The sequence below is a fragment of the Hemitrygon akajei genome, chromosome 24, assembly GCF_048418815.1.
Source record: "Hemitrygon akajei chromosome 24, sHemAka1.3, whole genome shotgun sequence".
NCBI classification, from domain to species: domain Eukaryota; kingdom Metazoa; phylum Chordata; class Chondrichthyes; order Myliobatiformes; family Dasyatidae; genus Hemitrygon; species Hemitrygon akajei.
In genome coordinates this window covers 21,819,126-21,839,861 of record NC_133147.1, presented here as the reverse complement: position 1 = coordinate 21,839,861, position 20,736 = coordinate 21,819,126, and the positions used below count along the sequence as shown (strand labels likewise).

General features: G+C 42.8%; 1 protein-coding gene and 1 long non-coding RNA gene across 3 annotated transcripts in view; both read left to right on the top strand.

The window, feature by feature from the left end:
• Nucleotides 1-9,809: 9,809 nt before the first annotated feature.
• On the top strand, nucleotides 9,810-14,560 carry LOC140715952 (uncharacterized). The gene is made up of 3 exons (XR_012096223.1): nucleotides 9,810-10,005; nucleotides 10,144-10,306; nucleotides 14,410-14,560. It is a non-coding gene; the product is annotated as an uncharacterized lncRNA (long non-coding RNA).
• A 1,642-nt stretch (nucleotides 14,561-16,202) lies between these two features.
• Nucleotides 16,203-20,736, top strand: part of LOC140715951 (uncharacterized) — a 50,144-nt gene continuing 45,610 nt past the window's right edge. Inside the window, exon 1 of one of the 2 annotated variants that reach the window (XM_073028550.1) lies at nucleotides 16,203-16,365. In XM_073028550.1, coding sequence (XP_072884651.1) covers nucleotides 16,296-16,365 — 70 coding nt within the window. In that variant the 5' untranslated portion in view covers nucleotides 16,203-16,295. The remainder of the gene's footprint in view (nucleotides 16,366-20,736) is intronic. The other variant, XM_073028549.1, reaches the window with a different exon arrangement.

Sequence of the window (20,736 nt, the reverse complement as noted above, 5' to 3'; positions counted from 1 at the left end):
AGAAAGAGCCCCAGAAAAAGTCCCTGAGGCATACCACTAGTCACTGACCTCCATGCAGAATATGACCCGTCTACAACCAGTCTTTGCCTTCTGTGGGCAAGCGATTTTTGGATCCAAAAGCAATGTCCCCTTGGATACCATGCTTCGTAACTTTATCAATAAGCCTTGCATGGGTTACCTTATCAAGTGCTTTGCAGAAATCTATATACACTACCTCTTCTACCCTGCCATCATCAATGTGTTCAGTCACATCCTCAAAATATTGAATCAGGTTCATAAGGCACGACATGCCTTTGACAAAGCCATGCTAATTATTCCTAATCATATTATGCCTCTTCACATGTTTATAAAACCTGACTCACAGGAGATTTTCCAGCATCCTACCAACCACTGAAGTAAGACTACCTGGTCTACAATTTCCTGGGCTATCTCTACTTCCTTTCTTGAATAAGGGAACAACAACCACAACCCTCCAATACTTCATAATCTCTTCCGTCCTCTTTGATGTGTTACGTACCCGTGACGTGACAGTGGTGTACTTGTCACGTGACAGTTGTTGAAGCTATACTGGACTTTAGGTAATGGTCTTGTGATGGGGGAGTGACGTCATTTTCCCACCAGTAGAGGTCATGTGACAGTTTTTTTTTTACAGGGTATAAAAGGAGGACCCCTCCCTATGAGGAGGGGCAGTTTGTGGCTGGATTTGCCATGTTGGCTTCATGCCACTGCGTGATTTAATGTTATGACGCAGTTTAGTTGAAAGATGAAGGTTGATCTAATGCCTGAAGTTTAAAAGGTCATTGGCAGCAGTTCTTTTATAATACTGCTAGTTGAGAATCAGTGGAGAGTGAAGACCGGAGTTCGGGAGATAAAAGATCGAGGAAAATCGATTTCGATGGTGAAACAGGTTCGACCTTGTTGGATCCTCATTCGGAAGGAATTCGTTGACTGTTCTCGTGTTAATCCCGTGTTAATGAAATAGCAGAAAGGATTGGGAACAGTTCTGTAAAGGAAAGGTCAGTGCCTTTAAGCCGTTCCATTTGTCCATCTACGTAAATTCTTTGTGGGAAAAGTTCGATTTGGGAACCGCAACAACACGACGTGAAAGAGAATTTAAATCGTCTTAAAAAGTCTCTCCCTTAAATGGACTGTGAGCATTTTGAACTTTTGCAATACTACCTTGAAGTACTGTTTTTGCAACATCGCTTTAAGAACTGTTTAAGCTGCCACAATGCAGCTGATTTCCGGTTACGTTAGTGATTTGTTTACTTTTGGGGAGTTTGTTTTCAGTGTTTAATAAACGTGTTGTTTGTGATGCAAAGATTATCTCTAGAGTCTCAACAATATCCTCGTTCGCCTCCCACAGTAGTTCCGGTGACATATCGAACTTTTTGATCCCTCTGATCCTCGACACTGCCAAGAGTTTTGTCATTAATACTATATTCTGCCATCATATTTGACCTTCCAAAATTAACCACTTCACACTTATCTGGGTTGAACTCCATCTGCCACTTCTCAGCACAGTTTTGCACACTATCAATGTCCCGCTGTAACCTCTGACAGACCTCCACACTATCCACAACACCTCCAACCTTATTTCATCAGCAAGCGTACTAACCCATCCCTCCACTTCCTGATCCAGGTCATTTATAAAGATCACGAAGAGTAAGGGTCCCAGAACAGATCCTTGAGGCACTCTACTAGTGACCGACCTCCATGCAGAATATGACCCGTCCACAACCACACTTTGCCTTCTGTGGACACGCCAGCTCTGGATCCACAGAGCAATATCCCCTTAGATCCAAAGCCTCCTTACTTTCTCAATAAGCCTTGCATGGTGTACCTTATCAAATGCCTTGCTGAAATCCACATACACTACATTTACTATTCTTCCTTAATCAATGTGCTTAGTCACATCCTCAGAAAAATACAATCAGGCTTATAAGTCACGACATGCCCTTGGCAAAGCCATGCTGACTATTCCTAATCACTTTATACCTCGCCAAATGTTCATAAATCCTGCCTCTCGGCATCTTCTCCATCAACTTACCAACCAATGAGATACGATACACTGGTCTATAATTTCCTGGGCTATCTCTACTCCCTTTCTTGAATAAAGGAACAACATTTGCAACCCTCCGGAACCGCTCCCGCCCAACTGATAATGCAAAGATTATCGCTTGAGGCTCAGTAATCTCCTCCATCGCCTCCCACAGTAGCCTGGAGTACATCTCATCCGGTCCCGGCGACTTGATACTTTCCAAAACCTCCAGCATATCCTCTTTTTTAATATCTACATGCTCAACCATTTCAGTCCACTGAAAGTCATCACTACTATCACCAAGATCGTTTTCCATAGCGAATACTGCAGTAAAGTGTTCATTAAGTACCTCTGCTATTTCCTCCGGTTCCATACACACTTACCCACTGTCACACTTGATAGGTCCTATTATGTTGCTCTTCACACACTTGTAGAGTGCCTTGTGGTTTTCCTTAATCCTGCCCGCCAAGGCCTTCTCATGGTCCCTTCTGGCTTTCCTAATTTCCTTCTTAATCTGCTTCCTTTTAGCCTTATGATCTTCTAGATCTAGCTTTCTGTACCTTTTGGAAGCTTTGCTTTTTTATTCTGGACTAGATTTATTACAGCCTTTGTACACCACGGTTCCTGTACCCTGCCACAAATTCCCTGTCTCATTGGAACGTACTTAACCCAAAACTCCACACAAATACCCCTGAATATTTGCCACATTTCTTCCGTACTTTTCCCTGAAAACATCTGTTTCCAACTTAAGCTTCCAATTTCCTGCCTGATAGCCTCATAATTCCCCTTACTCCAATTAAACGCTTTTCTAACTTGTCTGTTCCTATCTCTCTCCAAAGCTATCGTAAAGGAGATAGAATTATGATCACTATCTCCAAAACGCTCTCCAACTGAGAGATCTGACACACTGACAGGGTTCATTTCCCAATACCAGATCAAGTACAGCCTCTCCTCTTGTCGGCCTATCTACATACTGTGTCAAGAAACCTTCCTGAACACACCTAACAAACTCCACCTCATCTAAACCCCTTGCTCTGGGAAGATGCCAATGAATATTTAGGAGATTAAAGTCTCCCACCCACAGCAACCCTGTTATTTTACACATTTCCATTTCTGTCTCCCTATCTGCTCCTCCATGTCCCTGTTACTATAGGCCGGTCTATAAAAAACACCCAGTAGAGTTATTCACCCCTTCCTGTTCCTAACTTCCACACACAGAGAGTCAGTAGACACTCCCACCATTACTTCCTCCTTTTTTGTAGTCGTGGCACTATCTCTGATCAGCAGTGCCACGCCCCCACCTCTTTTGTCTCCCTCCCTGTACTTTCGGAAACATCGAAAACGTGGCACTCTAAGTAACCATTCCTGCCCCTGTACCATCTAAGTCCCTGTAATGACCACAACTAATCCATGCTCTAAGCTCATCCGCTTTGTTCATAATACTCATCACATTGAAATAGACACATCTCAACGATCCGTATAAGCGCATCCCTTCTCTATCACCTTCCTACCCTTTATCCTCCCTCTCGCACTGCCTACAAGATATCTCTAGTTGTGAGTCGCTTCCTCCGTCTGTTTATTTCGGACCCACCCCCCAGCAATTCTGGTTTAAACTCCCCAATAACCTTAGCAAACCTCACTGCCAGGATATTGGACCACCAGGATTCAAGTGCAACCCATTCTTTTGTGCAGTTCACAGCTGAATCTACCTTCTGCCATGATTCAGTGGTGCCTACAACATCATAGATGTCAATCTGTAACTGTGCTACAAGTTGATCTAACTTATTCCGTATATTGCGAGCATTCAAATATAACACCTTCAGTCCTGTGCTCCCCCTTTTCAATTTTATCCACCTTTTACGTTGCAACTCATCCAATTTTGCCCCATCAACGGCTTCTCTTCACTTCAGATTGCTTCTGTTTGTAAACCAGCTACCTCCTCTTTAGAACCATCATCCTCCTGTTCTACAACACTTCTTGCATTGAAATGTGCGTACCTCAGCACACTAGTCGCATCATGCTCAATCTTTTGATTCCTAACTTTATAGGGTCTTATCAACACCCTACCTCCACAGACTCTCCACTAACTGTTCTGGCACTCTGGTTCCTCTCCCCTTGCCACTCTAATTTAGACCCTACCGAGCAGTATTAACAATCTTTCTTCCTGGCGTATTAGTTCCACTTCAGTTCAGGTGCAAATCGTCCCTTCTATAGAGGTCCCACCTTCCCTGGAAGAGAACCCAAAGATCCATCATCCATCATCTACTTGTAAACCTCCAGGCTACTCCTCAGGGCTGTCTTACTCGTTCCCCATCCCTCTGTCATTTTAGTTTAAACCACTCCGAACAGCTCCAGTAAACCTGCCCATAAGAATATTGGTCCCACTCGGATTCAAGTGAAACCATAATTTTTCTACAGGTCACACCTGCCCCAGAAGTGGTCCGAATTATCTAAAAATCTGAATCCCTGCCCATTCTCCAATTCTTCAGCCACGCGTTTATCTGCCACCGCATTCTATTCCCATCCTCAATGTCGCACGGCAGAGGCATCAGTCCTGAAATTGCTACCCTTGAGGCCCTTCTCTCATCCTCCTGAAAACTCCCTCTATTCTTTTTTTCAGGACCTCCTCACTTTTTCTTCCTATGTCTTTGATACCCATATATGCCACCACTTCTAGCTGCTCACCTTCCCTTTCCACGATATTGTGGATGCGTTCAGAAACATCGCGGACCCTGGCACCTGGGAGGCAAACTACCATAATTGTTTCTTCGCAATAACAAAATCGCCAATCTGTTTACATAACTATAGAATCTCCTATTACTGCTGCCATCCTCTTAATTTCCCTACGCTTCTTGTGCCACAGGGCCAGACTCAGAGGCAGAGTTACGGCAGCTGTTGTTGTTTCCCTAATGTAGGTCGCACCCACACTGTCCCAACAGTACTTAAAATTGAGTACTTCTTGTGGCACAGAACGGGCACATGGGTTCTGTCCACTATCTGACATACTCCCTTCCCTTTCCTGACAGTCACCTATTTATCTGTCTCCTGTAGCCTTAACATGACTACCTCTCTGTAGCTCCTATCTTCTTTTCACTTTCTTTAGCAAGTCGAAAGTCATCGAACTACATCTCCACTTCCTTACCACAGTCTCTCTAAGGAGCTGCATCTCCTGTATCTGGTGCAGATGTGGCCATCGATGAGGCGAGGCTGGTTGTCTCACGTAATCCCACATCTGACACTCAGGCTGAATACTGGCCCTGTAGACATATCCCCTATTCTCTCAAGAGCTAAGTAGGAAAAAAAGTAAGGAATAAGGAATGAACTTACCTACTTACCTTGCCTCCGCCTGTTCTCGCCGAAGCCCTGTTGAGCTGAAGTCTTACCACACTGACTCAGACCACTCCCACGTTAACTGCTCTGCTAGACGGTAACCCTCCCCCCCCCCCCCACTTTTTTTTTATGGATAAAGGGTTCTTAAAACTCTTCGCTGGATTTGCGCATGTCTTCTACTGCATCTTTGCAGTACTCCAATTCTCGCCCTCAGAACCTCATGGCTATTCCCCTAGCTAACTAATCTCCTATTGCCCAAGCGTACATCTTCTCCCCCCTTGCCTTCTGAGTCACAGAGGCAGAGACACGACCACTGAGATGTTTCCTTTGTGAGGTCAACCACCACCCAACATTATCCAAAGCGATAAATCTGTTGTTGAGGGGTATGGCCACAGAGTTACGCTGCACTGGATCCCTGACTTCTTTTCCCTTCCCGACTGTACAGAGAATAGGGAGATATTCCTATTGAGCAGACAGGAACGATTATGCTTCATTAGCTTAATTATTTCGAAACTACATTGAGTTGTGCTTTTGTCTTCTGTGTTCTATATTGTATAATCGGGTCTACGATGCAGAGGTTCAGTTAATCAAGGTAGCAACTGGGAATTTTGATACCCAAAGGTGTGTCCACCCTTGGATTTGCTTTCCTCCGTGGTTGAAGGTTCGGTTATTATGTATATTCAAATGAACATCGGTAGATGAATAGAGAGCAGATATTGAGTATAGGACCAGAATACTACAACAGGTCAACAGATCAAATGGCATCTGCGCCGGCTCGGTATACCTCGATGTATGCGATTTAAACCGGGCATCAGGATTCATCGGCAAGTATTTGAACATCTAAATTGCACACTGTTCCTGCAGTGCACACTGGAGCAGAGGTTAATAAAAAGCAGCTATGATCCAAATGTTCGAGCAGTTACAATGATCCGGAAGGCCTTCTCTTACTGCATTTCTGCATGTGAGGTCCTATCGTGTATCCTGGATGATTCGCAATCTGACAATAGTCAAGACGTACGAAGCACAATTGTGATGATTAAAGTGTGTTACTCTAACAGCTCTCAGTAATAACCAGACGGTTGAAACTCTAACAGCTCTCAGTAACATCTGTTATGTTCAATTGAACTCATCTATATTCTTATCTCCTATTCAACCTACTGAATTCACATACAAGGTAGCTCTAGAGATTTCTGCTCGTAAAATCTGCATTTCCTGCCTGGTAATAGACCATATCTAATTCTTTTAAATTCAACGCTAACTTCAAGTCGAATTTCTTATATGGCGAGAGCAAGCGTATAATAAGCGACTATATTTCGGGACACCTCCACTTTATCTTCAACAGCCATTCTGAACTTTAAGGTGCGTGCCATATCCAATCCTTTGGCTTCTCAAATCATTCCGTTAATCATCTTTCCAGCTTGCTAAATTCTGCATCTTTAGCTTATTGTTTCTCCTATCACTTTCCAGACTATTTCTCAAACTCCACCCTCCTAACCACGTCTCCTGTCCCTAGATCCATGCCTCTCCCTTTTCCTTTCTCCATCATTATCTGCCTCTACCTATCACCTGTCAACCACTCTCTCTTCCATCCATCGTTCTCCCTCTTCCCCAGCTTCTTCTACCTATTTCTCGCTATTCCCTGTTTTACTGCTCCTTCCGACCCCCTTATATCGGACATGACCTCACGAAATTCTCTGCTAATGCAAGTCTCCATCCAAAACATTGCCTAGCAGTTTCCTTCCCCGACGTTAATTAATGCATTAGGTTTCTCAGGTACTTAATTTATTTATCTATTGTAACGGGGGGTTTCTTTTTCTTTGTTACTGTGTATGTAATCAAAATGGCGTCTTTGTTTTGTTAAAAGTAGGAATGCTGGCGCCTGTGTTAATAGTAGGAATGCTAGCGTCTTTGTTATGATAAGTGCTGGAAGCTTGTTTGGGACTGTAAACTGATTGTTGGCGGGGATTTTGGGGAGTAGGCGCGATGGAGTGAGAGAGAGAGGACGGGATGCTGGAAGCTGGGCGACAGAACGGACCCCGAGCGGGGGTCCCCGGCCCAAGGTTTTCGGTGATGAGAGGAGACGGAGACAGAGGAGTGTGGAGCGTCTGATCGACCACCGTGGGGGTCCCAGGAGGCGGGTCGAGGAAGTCGGATGGGATCGAATGGTGGCCAGAAGACTTCAGTAATTGAGCTCCAACGGTTGTGCACGAAGTGGTTTGGACTTTGATAAGTTTGGCGCCTTTTCTTTTTTTTCTCTTATTCATATATACTGTATCGTTAGTAATCGCTTAGTTATAGTAATCTTTATAAATTGTACTCATTTAATCGCATAAGGTGTACTGTCTGTTTTTTGGGCGAGGCGGGGACATCACACAGCATCCACACCAGCTGATTACCCAGTTTGGCGGGGCCGAAGGCTGCTCCCCCTAGACTAGAACGAGTTTGAGCGATGCCTGAGGCGACCCAGGGGTTACACTATTTTCTTCGCACCTCAAGATGGTCAAACCTGAAGCACGGGCAGAGCCAAGCACACTCATTTCTCAATTACTAGAAACTTTCCGACTACTCTAGCGGCGTTTAGTATTGTGGCTTTCTAGAGATTTACATAAATATTATTGTGTAAGATCAATTGTTTAACGCTATTTCACAATGACTTTGAGATGATACCAGCTGTAGATATTCCTGTTGGGGTAATATAGACCACTGCTGCATACCCAATATATACCCAATAATACGATTTTTAACAAAAAAGTCTGGAAAAAGCAGAGGCCTTTTTCGGCCTTATCCTGTATCCGTTGCTGTTTTGGCTTTTATCACCATCGAAGGCGTAACACTGAGGGTAGCGAAGGTATTTAAATACCTCGGTATTGTTACCTCCAGTGATGGACTTGAATATAGAATTCAACCCCTAGAATTTCAAGGCTAGTCAGAACTGAGCCGTCTGCGATCACGTGTACTAATCAGCACAATATCAATCTGTCCGCTAAGATCAACTTGTAAAAGGCTTCTCCTCACTAATCTCCTGTGTGGTTGTGAAACGTGGACTGTATACAGAAGTTAATTCAAACTGCCGAAGCATTTCCACACGATCAGCCTGAGATCCATTATAGGTAGACGCTGGTTTCACAGACCAGGAAGTCCTGAATAGGACTGAGACTGCCAATATTGAAGCTATGATCCTGAAAGCACATCTTTATTGGACCCTACATGTTACGCACTTGGAGGACTCCAGACTCCTAAGTCCACGTCTCATTCCCATTCTGATATGTCTATCCATGGCCTCCTCTACTGTCAAGGTGAAGCTACAGTCAGGTTGGAGGGACAGCACCTTATATACCGGCTGGGTAGCCTCCAACCTGATGGGATGAACATTGACTTCTCTAACTTCCGATAATGCCCCTCCTCCCCTTCTTACCCCATCCCTGATATATTTAGGTTTTTTCCCTTCCTTTTTTTTATCTTTTTCTTTCTCTCTCTGCCCATCACTCTGAATGTTCTCCATCTCCCTCTGGTGCTCCCCTCCCCCTTTCTTTCTCCCTAGGCCTCCCGTCCCATGATCCTTTCCCTTCTCTAGTTCTGTATCCCTTTTGCCAATCGCCTTTCTCCTCTCAGCTTCACCCCACCCCCTCCGGTCTTCTCCTATCATTTCGCATTTCACCATCTCCCTCTTACTTTCAAATCTCTTACTATCTTTCCTTTCAGTTAGTCCTGACGAAGGGTCTCAGCCCGAAACGTCAACAGTGCTTCTCCCTATAGATGCTGCCTGGCCTGCTGCGTTCCAACAGTATTTTGTGTGTGTTGCTTGAATTTCCGGCATCTGCAGATTTCCTCGTGTTTGTCCTTAAGCAGCTGCTGTGTGGCCAGTTATCAGAGGGAAGCAGAAACACGTCGTCAATGCCAGCATTGCTTATAGCGGGCTTTCTCCGGCAACATCAGGAACATAGGGTACGAGATGGAATTGGTTGGCGTGCCTTTGTTAAACTTAATCAGAGCAAATTAAAAGAGAGGCCTGGCACGGACCTGGAGACAGTCCTGCGGAGAAAGAAAGCAGCAACAAGCCAACTCTACTGTCCCCACTGTGAACGTTCATGTCGTTCAAGAATTGGCCTCTACAGTCACATCTAAATTCATTTATTCGTTCAGTTATCTCCTCTTGACTTTTTTTACCCTATATTTATTCTTAGTAATTTTTTTTATTTACTTGGGCAGTTAATCTTCGATTGTTTGTCTATCTGTGTTTATTTATTGTTCTATATGTCTATTTATTTATTTACTTGTATTTACTTATTTCTTTATGGACTGATTTATTTATTTATGATTTATTTCCCGATGGATTTGTTCTCTCGTTATTCACATTATTCGCTGGACTGTTAATTTATTGTGTCTTTAGTTGATACAGCTTATTTATTTATTTGGTTTTTTTTTGTTCCAGATTACAGCATCTCTCTTCTTTTGTGCCTCCATCCTATGTTCTGCTCCCTTTAGTGAATCAAAGTTAAATTATTGAGTCTTCCCTCCCTTTCGAATATGACCACATGAAGAACAACTATTGAAAGTTTTAGCTAGACGCGTCCTTCTCACAGGAAATTAGCATTATCTGTGTTGACATCCAGTTAATAAACAAAAGCATAAAGGTTAGTTCAAAATTAAATTGGTAAAATGATTTATTATTGTCACATGTTTAATTTGTGTTTAATTTGAAGAACGAAGACTGAAAATCGGAGCGGTAATGCGGCGGGAGCCATTTTAATTTTTTCTTCTTCTCATCGGAGTTAAGAGAGGCGGACTTGCGCAGGCGTGTGACGTCGGGCAGTGAAGCACGGAAGATTTAAAAGGAACACAGCCTTATACAGCAGGCAGCGGAGCGAGCCCGGAGTAGACTGAAGGCTTAAAGGCTTGGGCCCAACGGGCTTAGGTGAAAATGGGAGAGGCAAGGTAGGTTTAGGTTTCAATTTTTCCTGGGATTTGAGGAAAGGGGGAAGTATGAGTGTAAGGGCAGCTGGTTGTTCTCGGTGTTGGGTATGGGAGGTCCTGGAGTCTCCGAGCCTCCCAGACATCCACATCTGCGCCAGGTGCGCCGAGCTGCATCTCCAGTTTCCTAATACGGTCTCCTAAGAGCTGCAGCTCAGCGCACCTGGCGCAGATCTGGATGTCTTGGAGGCTTAGAGACTCCAGGACCTCCCATACCTGACACCGAGAACAACCAGCTGCCCTTACACTCATACTCTCATACTCATACACTCATACTTACACTCATAGAGAATACCCCAGTGGCTGTACCCCTTAACAATAAGTACTCCTGTTTGAGTACTGTTGGGGGGACTGCCTACCTGGGGGAAGCAACAGTGGCCGTGCCTCCGGCACAGATTTCGGCCCTGTAGCTCAGAAGAGTAGGGAAAGGAAGAGGAAGGCCATAGTAATAGTGGACTCTATAGTTAAGGAGTCAGCTAGGCGATTCTGTGGACACATTCAGGAGACACGGTTGGTAGTTTGCCTCCCTCGTGCCAGGGTCCGGGATGTTTCTGACCGCATCCCAGATATCCTGAAGTGGGAGGGTGAGGAGCCAGAGGTCGTGGTACATATAGATACCAATGACGTAGGTAGGGAAAGGGAAGAGGTCCTGAAAGGAGAATACAGGGAGTTAGGAAGGGAGTTGAGAAGAAGGGCCGCAAAGGTAGTAATCTCGGGATTGCTGCCTGAGCCAAGCGACAGTGAGAGTAGGGATGGAATGAGGTGGAGGAAAAATGCGTGGCCGAGGGATTGGAGCAGGGGGCAGGGATTCAAGTTTCTGGATCATTGGGACCTCATTTGTGGCGGGTGTGACCTGTACAAAAAGGACGGGTTGCACTTGAATCCTAGGGGGAACAATATCCTGGCGGGGAGATTTGCAAATGCTACTGGGGAGACTTTAAACTAGAATGGTTGGGGGTGCGAATCAGATTGAAGAGACTAGGAGGGAGGAGGTTAGTTAACAAATAGAGAAAGCTAGTAGACAGTGTGTGAGGGAGGATAAGCAGATGACAGAGAAGGAGAGCGCTCAGACCGAAGAGGTAGGGGAGAAGAAAGAAAAAGATAGTAAACTTGTTTGCACCGTTAGGGATAAACGGAGAGTAAGAGATGGAGAGTTTCTTAAATGCATCTATTTTAATGTTAGGAGCATTGTAAGAAAGGTGGATGAGCTTAGAGCATGGATTGATATCAGGAGATATGATGTTGAAGCTGTTAGTGAAACATGGTTGCAGGAGGGGTGTGATTGGCAACTAAATATTCCTGGATTTCGTTGCTACAGGTGTGATAGAATCAGAGGGGCAGGAAGAGAGGTGTTGCCTTGAAAATATTACTGCGGTGCTTTGGCAGGATAGATTAGAGTGCTCGTGTAGGAAGGCTATTTGGGTGGAATTGAGGAAGGGAAAGGTGTAGTAACACTTATAGGGTTGTATTACAGACGACCTATTGGGGAGCGAGAATTGGAGGAGCAAATTTGTAGGGAGATAGCAGATTTCTGTAGTAAGTACAAGATTGTGACTGTGGGAGATTTTAATTTTCGACACATAGACTGGGAAGCTCATTCTGTAAAAGGGTTGGATGGTTTGGAGTTTGTAAAATGTGTGCAGGATAGTTTTTTTTTGGCAGAAATACATAGAGGTACCAACTAGAAAAGGGGTAGTGTTGGATCTCCTGTTAAGGAAAGAGATAGGTCAGGTGACGGAGGTATGTGTTGGGGAGCACTTCGGGTCTAGTGATCACAATGCCATTAGTTTCAATATAACTATGGAGAAGGTTAGCACTGCTCCCAGGGCTGAGATGTTTGATTGGAGAAAGGCTAACTTTGAGGAGATGCGGAAGGATTTAGAAGGAGGGGACTGGGACAATTTGTTTTATTGGAAGGATGTAATAGAGAAATGGAGGTCATTTAAAGGTGAACTTTTGAGGGTACAGAATCTTTATGTTCCTGTTCGGTTGAAAGGTAAGGTTAAAAGTATGAGAGAGCCATGGTTTTCAAGGCATATTGGAAACTTGGTTCGGAAAAAGAGGGATATCTACAATAAATATAGGCAGCATGGAGTAAATGATGTACTCGAGGAATATTAGGGATGTAAAAAGAATCTTAAGAAAGAAATTACAAGAGCTAAAAGAACATATGAGGTTCCTTTGGCAAGTAAGGTGAAAATAAATCTCCAAAGGGTTTCTACAGTTATATTCATAGAAAAAGGATAGCGAGGGATAAAATTGGTCCCTTGGAGAATCAGAGTGGACAGCTATGTGCGGAACCAAAAGAAATGGAGGAGATTTTGAACAATTTATTTTCTTCGATATTCATTTAGGAGACGGATATTGAATTGTGTAAGGTAAGGGAAACAAGTAGTGTAGTTATGTAAAATATGATGATTAAAGAAGAGGAAGTACTGACGCTTTTAAAGAATATAAAAGTGGATAAATCTTCGGATTCTGTCAGGGTATTCCCTCGGACCTTCAGGGAAGTCAGTGTAGAAATAGAAGGGGCTCTGACAGAAATATTTCAAATGTCATTAGAAACGAGGATTGTGCCGGAGGATTGGCGAATTGCTCATGTGGTTCCATTATTTAAAAAGGGTTGGAAGAGTAAACCCAGCAATTATAGGCCTGTCAGTTTGACGTCAGTGGTAGGTAAATTAATGGAAAGTATTCTTACAGAAGGTATATATAATTATCTGGATAGACAGGGTCTGATTAGAAACAGTCAACATGGATTTGTGCGTGGAAGGTCATGTTTGACAAATCTTATAGATTTTTTTGAAGAGGTTACTACGAAAGTTGACGACGGTAAAGCAGTGGATGTTGTCTATATGGACTTGAGTAAGCCTTTCACAAGGTTCCGCAAGGAAGGTTAGTTAGGAAGGTGCAATCGTTAGGTATTAATATTGAAGTAGTAAAATGGATTCAACAGTGGCTGGAAGGGAGATGCCAGAGAGTAGTGGCGGATAACTGTTTGTCAGGTTGGAGACCAGTGACTAGTGGTGTGCCTCAGGGATCTGTACTAGGTCCAATGTTGTTTGTCATATATATTAATGATCTGGATGATAGGGTGGTAAATTGGATTAGTAAGTATGCAGATGAAACTAAGATAGGTGGCATTGCGGATAATGAAGTAGGGTTTCAAAGCTTGCCGAGAGACTTAGGCCAATTAGAAGAGTGGGCTGAAAGATGGCAGATGGAATTTAATGCTGATAAGTGTGAGGTGCTACATTTTGGTAGGACTAATCAAAATAGGACATACATGGTAAATGGTAGGGCATTGAGGAATGCAGTAGAACAGAGAGATCTAGGAATAATGGTGTATAGTTCCCAGAAAGTGGATTCTCATGTGGATAGGGTGGTGCAGAAAGCTTTTGGTATGTTGGCCTTTATAAATCAGAGCACTGAGTATAGGAGTTGGGATGTAATGTTGAAATTGTACAAGGAATTGGTGAGGCCAAATTTGGAGTACTGTGTACAGTTCTGGTCACCGAATTATAGGAAAGATGTCAACAAAATAGAAAGAGTACAGAGGAGATTTACTAGAATGTTTTAGCACCTAAGTTACAGAGAAAGGTTGAACAAGTTAGGTCTTTATTTTTTGGACCGTAGAAGGTTGAGGGGGTACTTGATAGAGGTATTTAAAATTATGAGGGTGATAGATAGAGTTAACGTGGATAGGCTTTTTCCATTGAGAGTAGGGGAGATTCAAACAAGAGGACATGAGTTGAGAGTTAGGGGGCAAAAGTTTAGCGGTAACACGAGGGGATTCTTCTTTACTCAGATAGTGGTAGCTGTGTGGAACGAGCTTCCGGTAGAAGTAATAGAGGCAGGTTCGATTTTGTCATTTTTAAAAAATGGAGCGATATACAGACAGGAAAGGAATGTAGGGTTATGGGCTGAGTGCAGGTCAGTGGGACTAGGTGTGAGTAAGCGTTCAGCACGGACTAGAAGGGCTGAGATGGCTTCTTTCAGTGCTGCAATTGTTATATGGTTATATGTATGGAGTTACAGTAAAGATATCTATTTTGTCTTCCATGTAGACCACGTCCTCACAGCCGTTCATCGTGGTAGTACAAGTGAAAACAATAACAGGATGAAAAACATATCCTTGCAGTTGCAGACGAATACAGTACGGATGGACATTAAGATCCAAGGTCACAAGAGCTGCATTGTATGGTGAAGATTTCACCTCAACTTGTTCCGATTCATCGGGATAGAAGATTGTTTTAAATTAAACAGTAGTTTCATTGCAAAGTCTTGATGGATACCAGTGGCCCAGGATTACTTACTCCTGACTGAGAAAAACAACTCTCAATATTTGCTGTTCAATTTATGTAAAAAAAACAGAGCCGTTAGATTATAAATTCAAGGCCACCTAAATCATGTCAATATGCCAGTGCATTAATTATGCCGGTACTAGTAGGCCCCTCACCACATCCGTGCATAACGGTTCAGTCTGAATTTCTTCTAGTATTTGCTCTACATATTTCTTATCAAGGCAACCTCCGGCATTCTGCTTCAAGCAGGGTACTGAGCTACAGTCATTTATTAACTTAGTTTCTCAGGCCAGCAATACTTGTGAAAATGTTTCCATGTATAAAATTCTAGAAATTGTCAATTCCTGTTCCATTCCACGAACACGACTGCAGTCAGCATTGTCAGACACTTCCTATCCTTTCCACAATCTCTTTGACTTCCTACCGGCAGAAGGTACCACAGCTGTCAGCTGTCAGAACCAAAGCTGAAGGCTGCGTGAGTTTCTTCCCCCAGGCCCTTAGATTTCTTATCACCCTGCTGCCACCCCGAACACATGGACACTCTGTATGAATGCCGCCGCCACACTCTCCAACTCTTTGACACATTCTCATCATGCACTGGTCACTTTTAGTATTTTATTGCTTTTCGTTCACCTGCTTATGCTACAGTTTTTTTTTACTACAGTATTTAGTGCCAGTAACATTACACTGTCCGAGATAAACATGCACCTCGCATTTTATGTCAAGCTATCAATCTTCTGTCCATGCCAGTCAGGAGCGTGGTAATATAATTTAATGTCAACGCGTGCTGGATCGGGCATTTAGGTTCTATATGTAACAATATGCGTGATTATATGTACTGCTATTTTGTATCTTGGCCCCGGAGGAAAGATGCTTTGTTTAGATGTATGCATGTGTTTGCTTGAATGACAATATACTTGAGCTTGAATCGCCCAATAGCTACTAATGAGACTGAATTGCACATTATGATGAAATATAAAACGGTTCTTTCCAGTTTCCTCATATGAATTAAATCAACTAGTTATGAAAAAAACGAAGTCTATATTTATGCACTGTCCCAACAGAGCGCCAATGAGATGTCAACAACTAATTCATCCCACGGATGATTCTAAATCCGCTGAGTTCCTCCAGCAGATTCTTTTCAGCTCAGTATAACCACTAGCCCCTCAGATCTCCCTTAAATTCTTCCACTCTCTGCCCTCTGTCTCTGTCCTCAAATTTGGCACTCGCCTCCCGAAGAATAGACTGTGACAATTCACCTTATATAGTCTGTTACAAGAAAATGACCTCAGTATATCACTTTTTTTTTGTTTTTGCTCACTGCTACCGGTAACATTTATATAATTAATAATTAACCGTAAAGAGAAAATATGTATTAACCTATAACCCAAGGGTTTACGTACATAAAATTTATTGCACTTGTAGCATAGTCTCTCATTTATTCCTTCCTTCTTTTGCTTATTGAAACTAAAGAGTAAATTTACAATTGGGTAGTTCATAGCCCGGTTTTCAAAGGGAAGTGACACATAACATGAGGTCATTGACTTACATTCTGAAGCAACATTAGCGATTGTACATTTGATACCTGCAGCAGCAAACATACTGACCGAACTCTGCAACCGTTCCCTCTCGCAGACTTATTCCCTCTGATGTCTGCGCCTGTATCACCCAACCAATGTCATTTCAGGATGTCCTTCACACTGATACTTCTTACAATTGGTGAGTAATTTCTACTCTTCTCCAAGTTAATACCACCATATGATGTTTAACATTCATCTTTGAAGATACGCGGATACACTTTGGAAAGAAAAAAAATCACAACAGGAAAGTGAAACTAGTTGATCATCTTTCATGGTAACCGTGGCTCAGCAGTGGTTGCCGCTCCTCTGAATCAGAACATTTTAGTTTTACTGTTTATCTGTAACCATTGTGGCTGCACATTTTGCTTTAGAAGTCAGCTCGCTGACTGGCAGGTGCTGCCACGAAATTAGCACTGATTAACAAGTAGTTGCCAAGTGTAGGACATTAGAAAATCAGCATGTGCATCGGCCCGAAACATTGACTGTCCTCTTTTCCATAGATGCTGCCTGGCCCGCTGAGTTCCTCCAGCATTTTCTCTGTGTTGCATGAGACGTAGGGCTGATTTCCCCTTTAAGTAATTGTAACACACCCTGCTATCACAAGAACAAAGGCAGACTAGTTCCTTCCTGATTCTAACTGAAGGATCTGGGTGTGTTGTTCGTTACCGTGCAGCAAATTGGCTGCTGTGCAATTAGGTTATCAGAGCTAGATCAACTGCTGTCAGTTTTGACATTTCAGAGACTATGTAATGCCATCAGAATGGAGAAGCAACATATCATATTCTCTCTGGGCATCCTCTAACCTGATGGCATCAACATCGATTCATCCTTCAAGTAAAACACACTTTCCGTCCCTCTTCCCACTTTTTCCATTCCCCAATATAGTCTCTTACCTCTGCTGCTCACAGGCCTATCGCTTCTGCCTAATGTTCCGCCTTCCCGTTCTCAAGTTGTCCTCATTACTCTTCTATCAGATTCCTTCTCCTCAAGCTGTCTACTTTCCACGTCCACCTTGCTTCACCCATCATCTTTTAGCAAATCATCCCTCCCCTCCATCCCACCTTTGTTTCTGGCGATTTCCTCCTTCCTTTCCTGTACTGGAGAAGGATCTCGGCTCAAAACGTCTACTGTTTATTCACTTCCACAGGTGCTGCCTGACCTGTTCAGTTCCTCCAGAATTTTGACTACATTGCTTTGGATTTCCAGCATCTCCAGAATTTCTTGTGTTCATATTTTGTATGTGTGTTGCTATAGATGCAATCGAATATTTTCCCATTTCCATTATAATATGTTTGTTTTCTACTGTCGTAGTGTGTGATTCAGATATGATTGAAACTACCTTTGCCGGTTATTCATTAATAATATTCCGCACACATTGCAAAAACAAGTACATGTTAACTCACATTGCAACATGCCCATGGCTCATATCATTGCATGGCTGAATTAATGGAAGTAATAACCCCTGTAAAAGACTTTGGTCATAAATCCTTACGCGAATGTTTTCACATGAATAAAATAAAACAATAGCATAATAGAAAGGTGTTTTACAACCATATAACCATATAACAAATAACAGCACGAAAACAGGCCATCTCGGCCATTCTAGTCCGTGCCGAACGCTTACTCTCGCCTACTCCCACCGACATGCACTCAGCCCAAAACCCTCCATTCCTTTCCTGTCCATATACCTATCCAATTTTACTTGAAATGACAATATCGAACCTGCCTCTACCACTTTACTGGAAGCTTGTTCCACACAGCTACCACTCTCTGAGTAAAGAAATTCCCCCTCGTGTTGCCCCTAAACTTTTGCCCCCTAACTCTAAACTCATGTCCTCTTGTTTGAAACTCCCCTACTCTTAATGGAAAAAGCCTATCCACGTCAACTCTATCACCCTCATAATTCTAAATACCTCTGTCAAATCCCCCCTCAACCTTCTATGCTCCTGTTACGTACCCCGTAACTGGGTCACTTACCAGCAAAGATAGAGAGGTCCGTTGAAGTCTGATGGTACTATTTTTAACAGTATTTATTGATAAAAATACACAAAAATAATATCAATGCAAACACACAGATAACATACGTCGTCAATACTAAATCTAAAAGCGCGGGTATAATAATAATCAATAAGAAATAGCTCTATCGTTGTCTAGGGGATAATGTATTGTCTGATGGAAATATAAAAGTCACTCAGTTCATTCAAGCTGCAGCTTTTGGGTTGGAAAGAAAGACGGGTTAAAACTTGCCCATTCCTTTTATGATGTCAATCCTTCGAGAGTTGTTGGGAGTTGATTTCCCCATTGTTCGCTAAAAACCGTTCTGCCGTGGTAAAGGGCCCATCGATTCCAGGGCAAATGGAAAAGGACGCACGTGGCCTTCCCACTGGTTTTTGCTATTACGGGATCGCTAGCGTTTCTTCTGGTGCGTCTGAGGGGCTGTTCCCACAGACCCTCTTTTTATCCTGACTCACAGGGTCTCAGATGTCAATCAGGTTGGGATGATGCAATCCCTCCACCAACCTCCCCCTCGGTTCATTGCCTGGGGGCTTCGATGCATCGTACAGGATGCAATACACAAGTCCGTCTCCAAGAGACAATAGCCGGTATCAATGGGTCCGCCTTTCGGAGGCCAGGACACATTCCAACTCTTTGTGGATTCTTCATGTCTTTCTCTCATTTCCTGGGTCTCCTGAACTGCCTTAATAGTGATCTTGTGATTCTCACAAAGGAGGGGGCTACCCCACACCCTTCGGCCCGTCAGAGCTGTGGCACATTCGTAACACTCCAAATAATAAAGACCTAACTTGTTCAACCTTTCTCTGGTGCTGAAACCCAGGTAACATTCTAGTAAATCTTCTCTGTACTCTCTCTATTTTGTTGACATCTTTCCTATAATTCGGTGACCAGAACTGTACACAATACTCCAAATTTGGCTTTACCAATCCCTTGTACAATTTTAACATTACATCCCAACTCCTATACTCAATGCTCTGATTTATAAAGGCCAGCATACCAAAACCATTCTTCAACACGCTATCCAAATGAGCTTCCACCTTCAGGGAACTATGCACCACTATTCCTAGATCACTCTGTTCTACTGCATTCTTCAATGCCCTACCATTTAACATGTATGTCCTATTTTGATTATTCCTCCCAAAATGTAGCACCTCACACTTATCAGCATTAAACTCCATCTGCTATCTTTAAGCCCACTCTTCTAATTGGCCTAAATGTCCCTGCAAGCTTTGAAACCCTACTTCATTATCCACAACACCACCTATCTTAGTATCATCTGCATACTTACTAATCCAATTTACCACCCCATCATCCAGATCATTAATGTATATGACAAACAACATTGGACCCAGCACAGTCCCCTGAGGTACACCACTAGTCACCGGTCTCCAACTTGACAAACAGTTATGCACCACTACTCTCTGGCATCTCAAATCCAGCCACAGTTGAATCCATTTTACTACTTCAATATTAATACCTAACGATTGAACCTTCCTAACTAGCCTTCCGTGCGGAACCTTGTCAAAGGCCTTACTGAAGTCCAACATCCAATGCCTTACCCTCGTCAACTTTCCTAGTTATTTCTTCAGAAAATTCAGTAAGATTTGTCAAACATGACCTACCACACACAAATCCATATTGACTGTTCCTAATCAGATCCTGTCTATCCAGATAATTATATATATCATCTGTAAGAAAACTTTAATTAATTTACCCACCTCTGAAGTCAAACTTACAGGCCTATAATTGCTAGGTTTACTCTTATAACCCTTTTTAATCAATGGAACAACATGAGCAATACTCCAATCCACCGGCACCATCCCCGTTTCTGATGACATTTGAAATATTACTGTCAGAGCCCCTGCTATTTCCACATTAACTTCCCTGAAGGTCCGAGGGAGTATCCTGTCAGGAACCAAAGATTTATCCACTTTTATATTCCTTAAATGCGCCAGTACTTCTTCCTCTTTAATCGCCTTCATTTCCATTACTTCCCTCCTTCTTTCCCTTACCTTACACAATTCAATATCCTTCTCCTTAGTGAATACAGAAGAAAAGAAATTGCTCAAAATCGCCCCCATCTCTTTTGGCTCCACACATATCTGTCCACTATGCTTCTCTAAGGGACCAATTTTATCCCTCACTATCCTTTTGCTATGAATATAAATGTAGAAACCCTTTGGATTTATTTTCACCTCGTATCTTCTTACTTTTCTAATTTGTTTCTTAAGATTCTTTTTGCATTCTTTATATTCCTCGAGCACCTCATTTACTCCATGCTGCCTATATTTATTATAGATCTCTCTCTTTTTCCGAACCAAGTTTCCAATATGCCTTGAAAACCATGGCTCTCTCAAACCTTTAACCCTTCCTTTCAACCTAACAGGAACTTAAAGATTCTGTACCCTCAAAATTTCACCTTTAAATGACCTCCATTTCTCTATTACAGCCTTCCCATAAAACAAATTGTCCCAATCCACTCCTTTTAAATCCT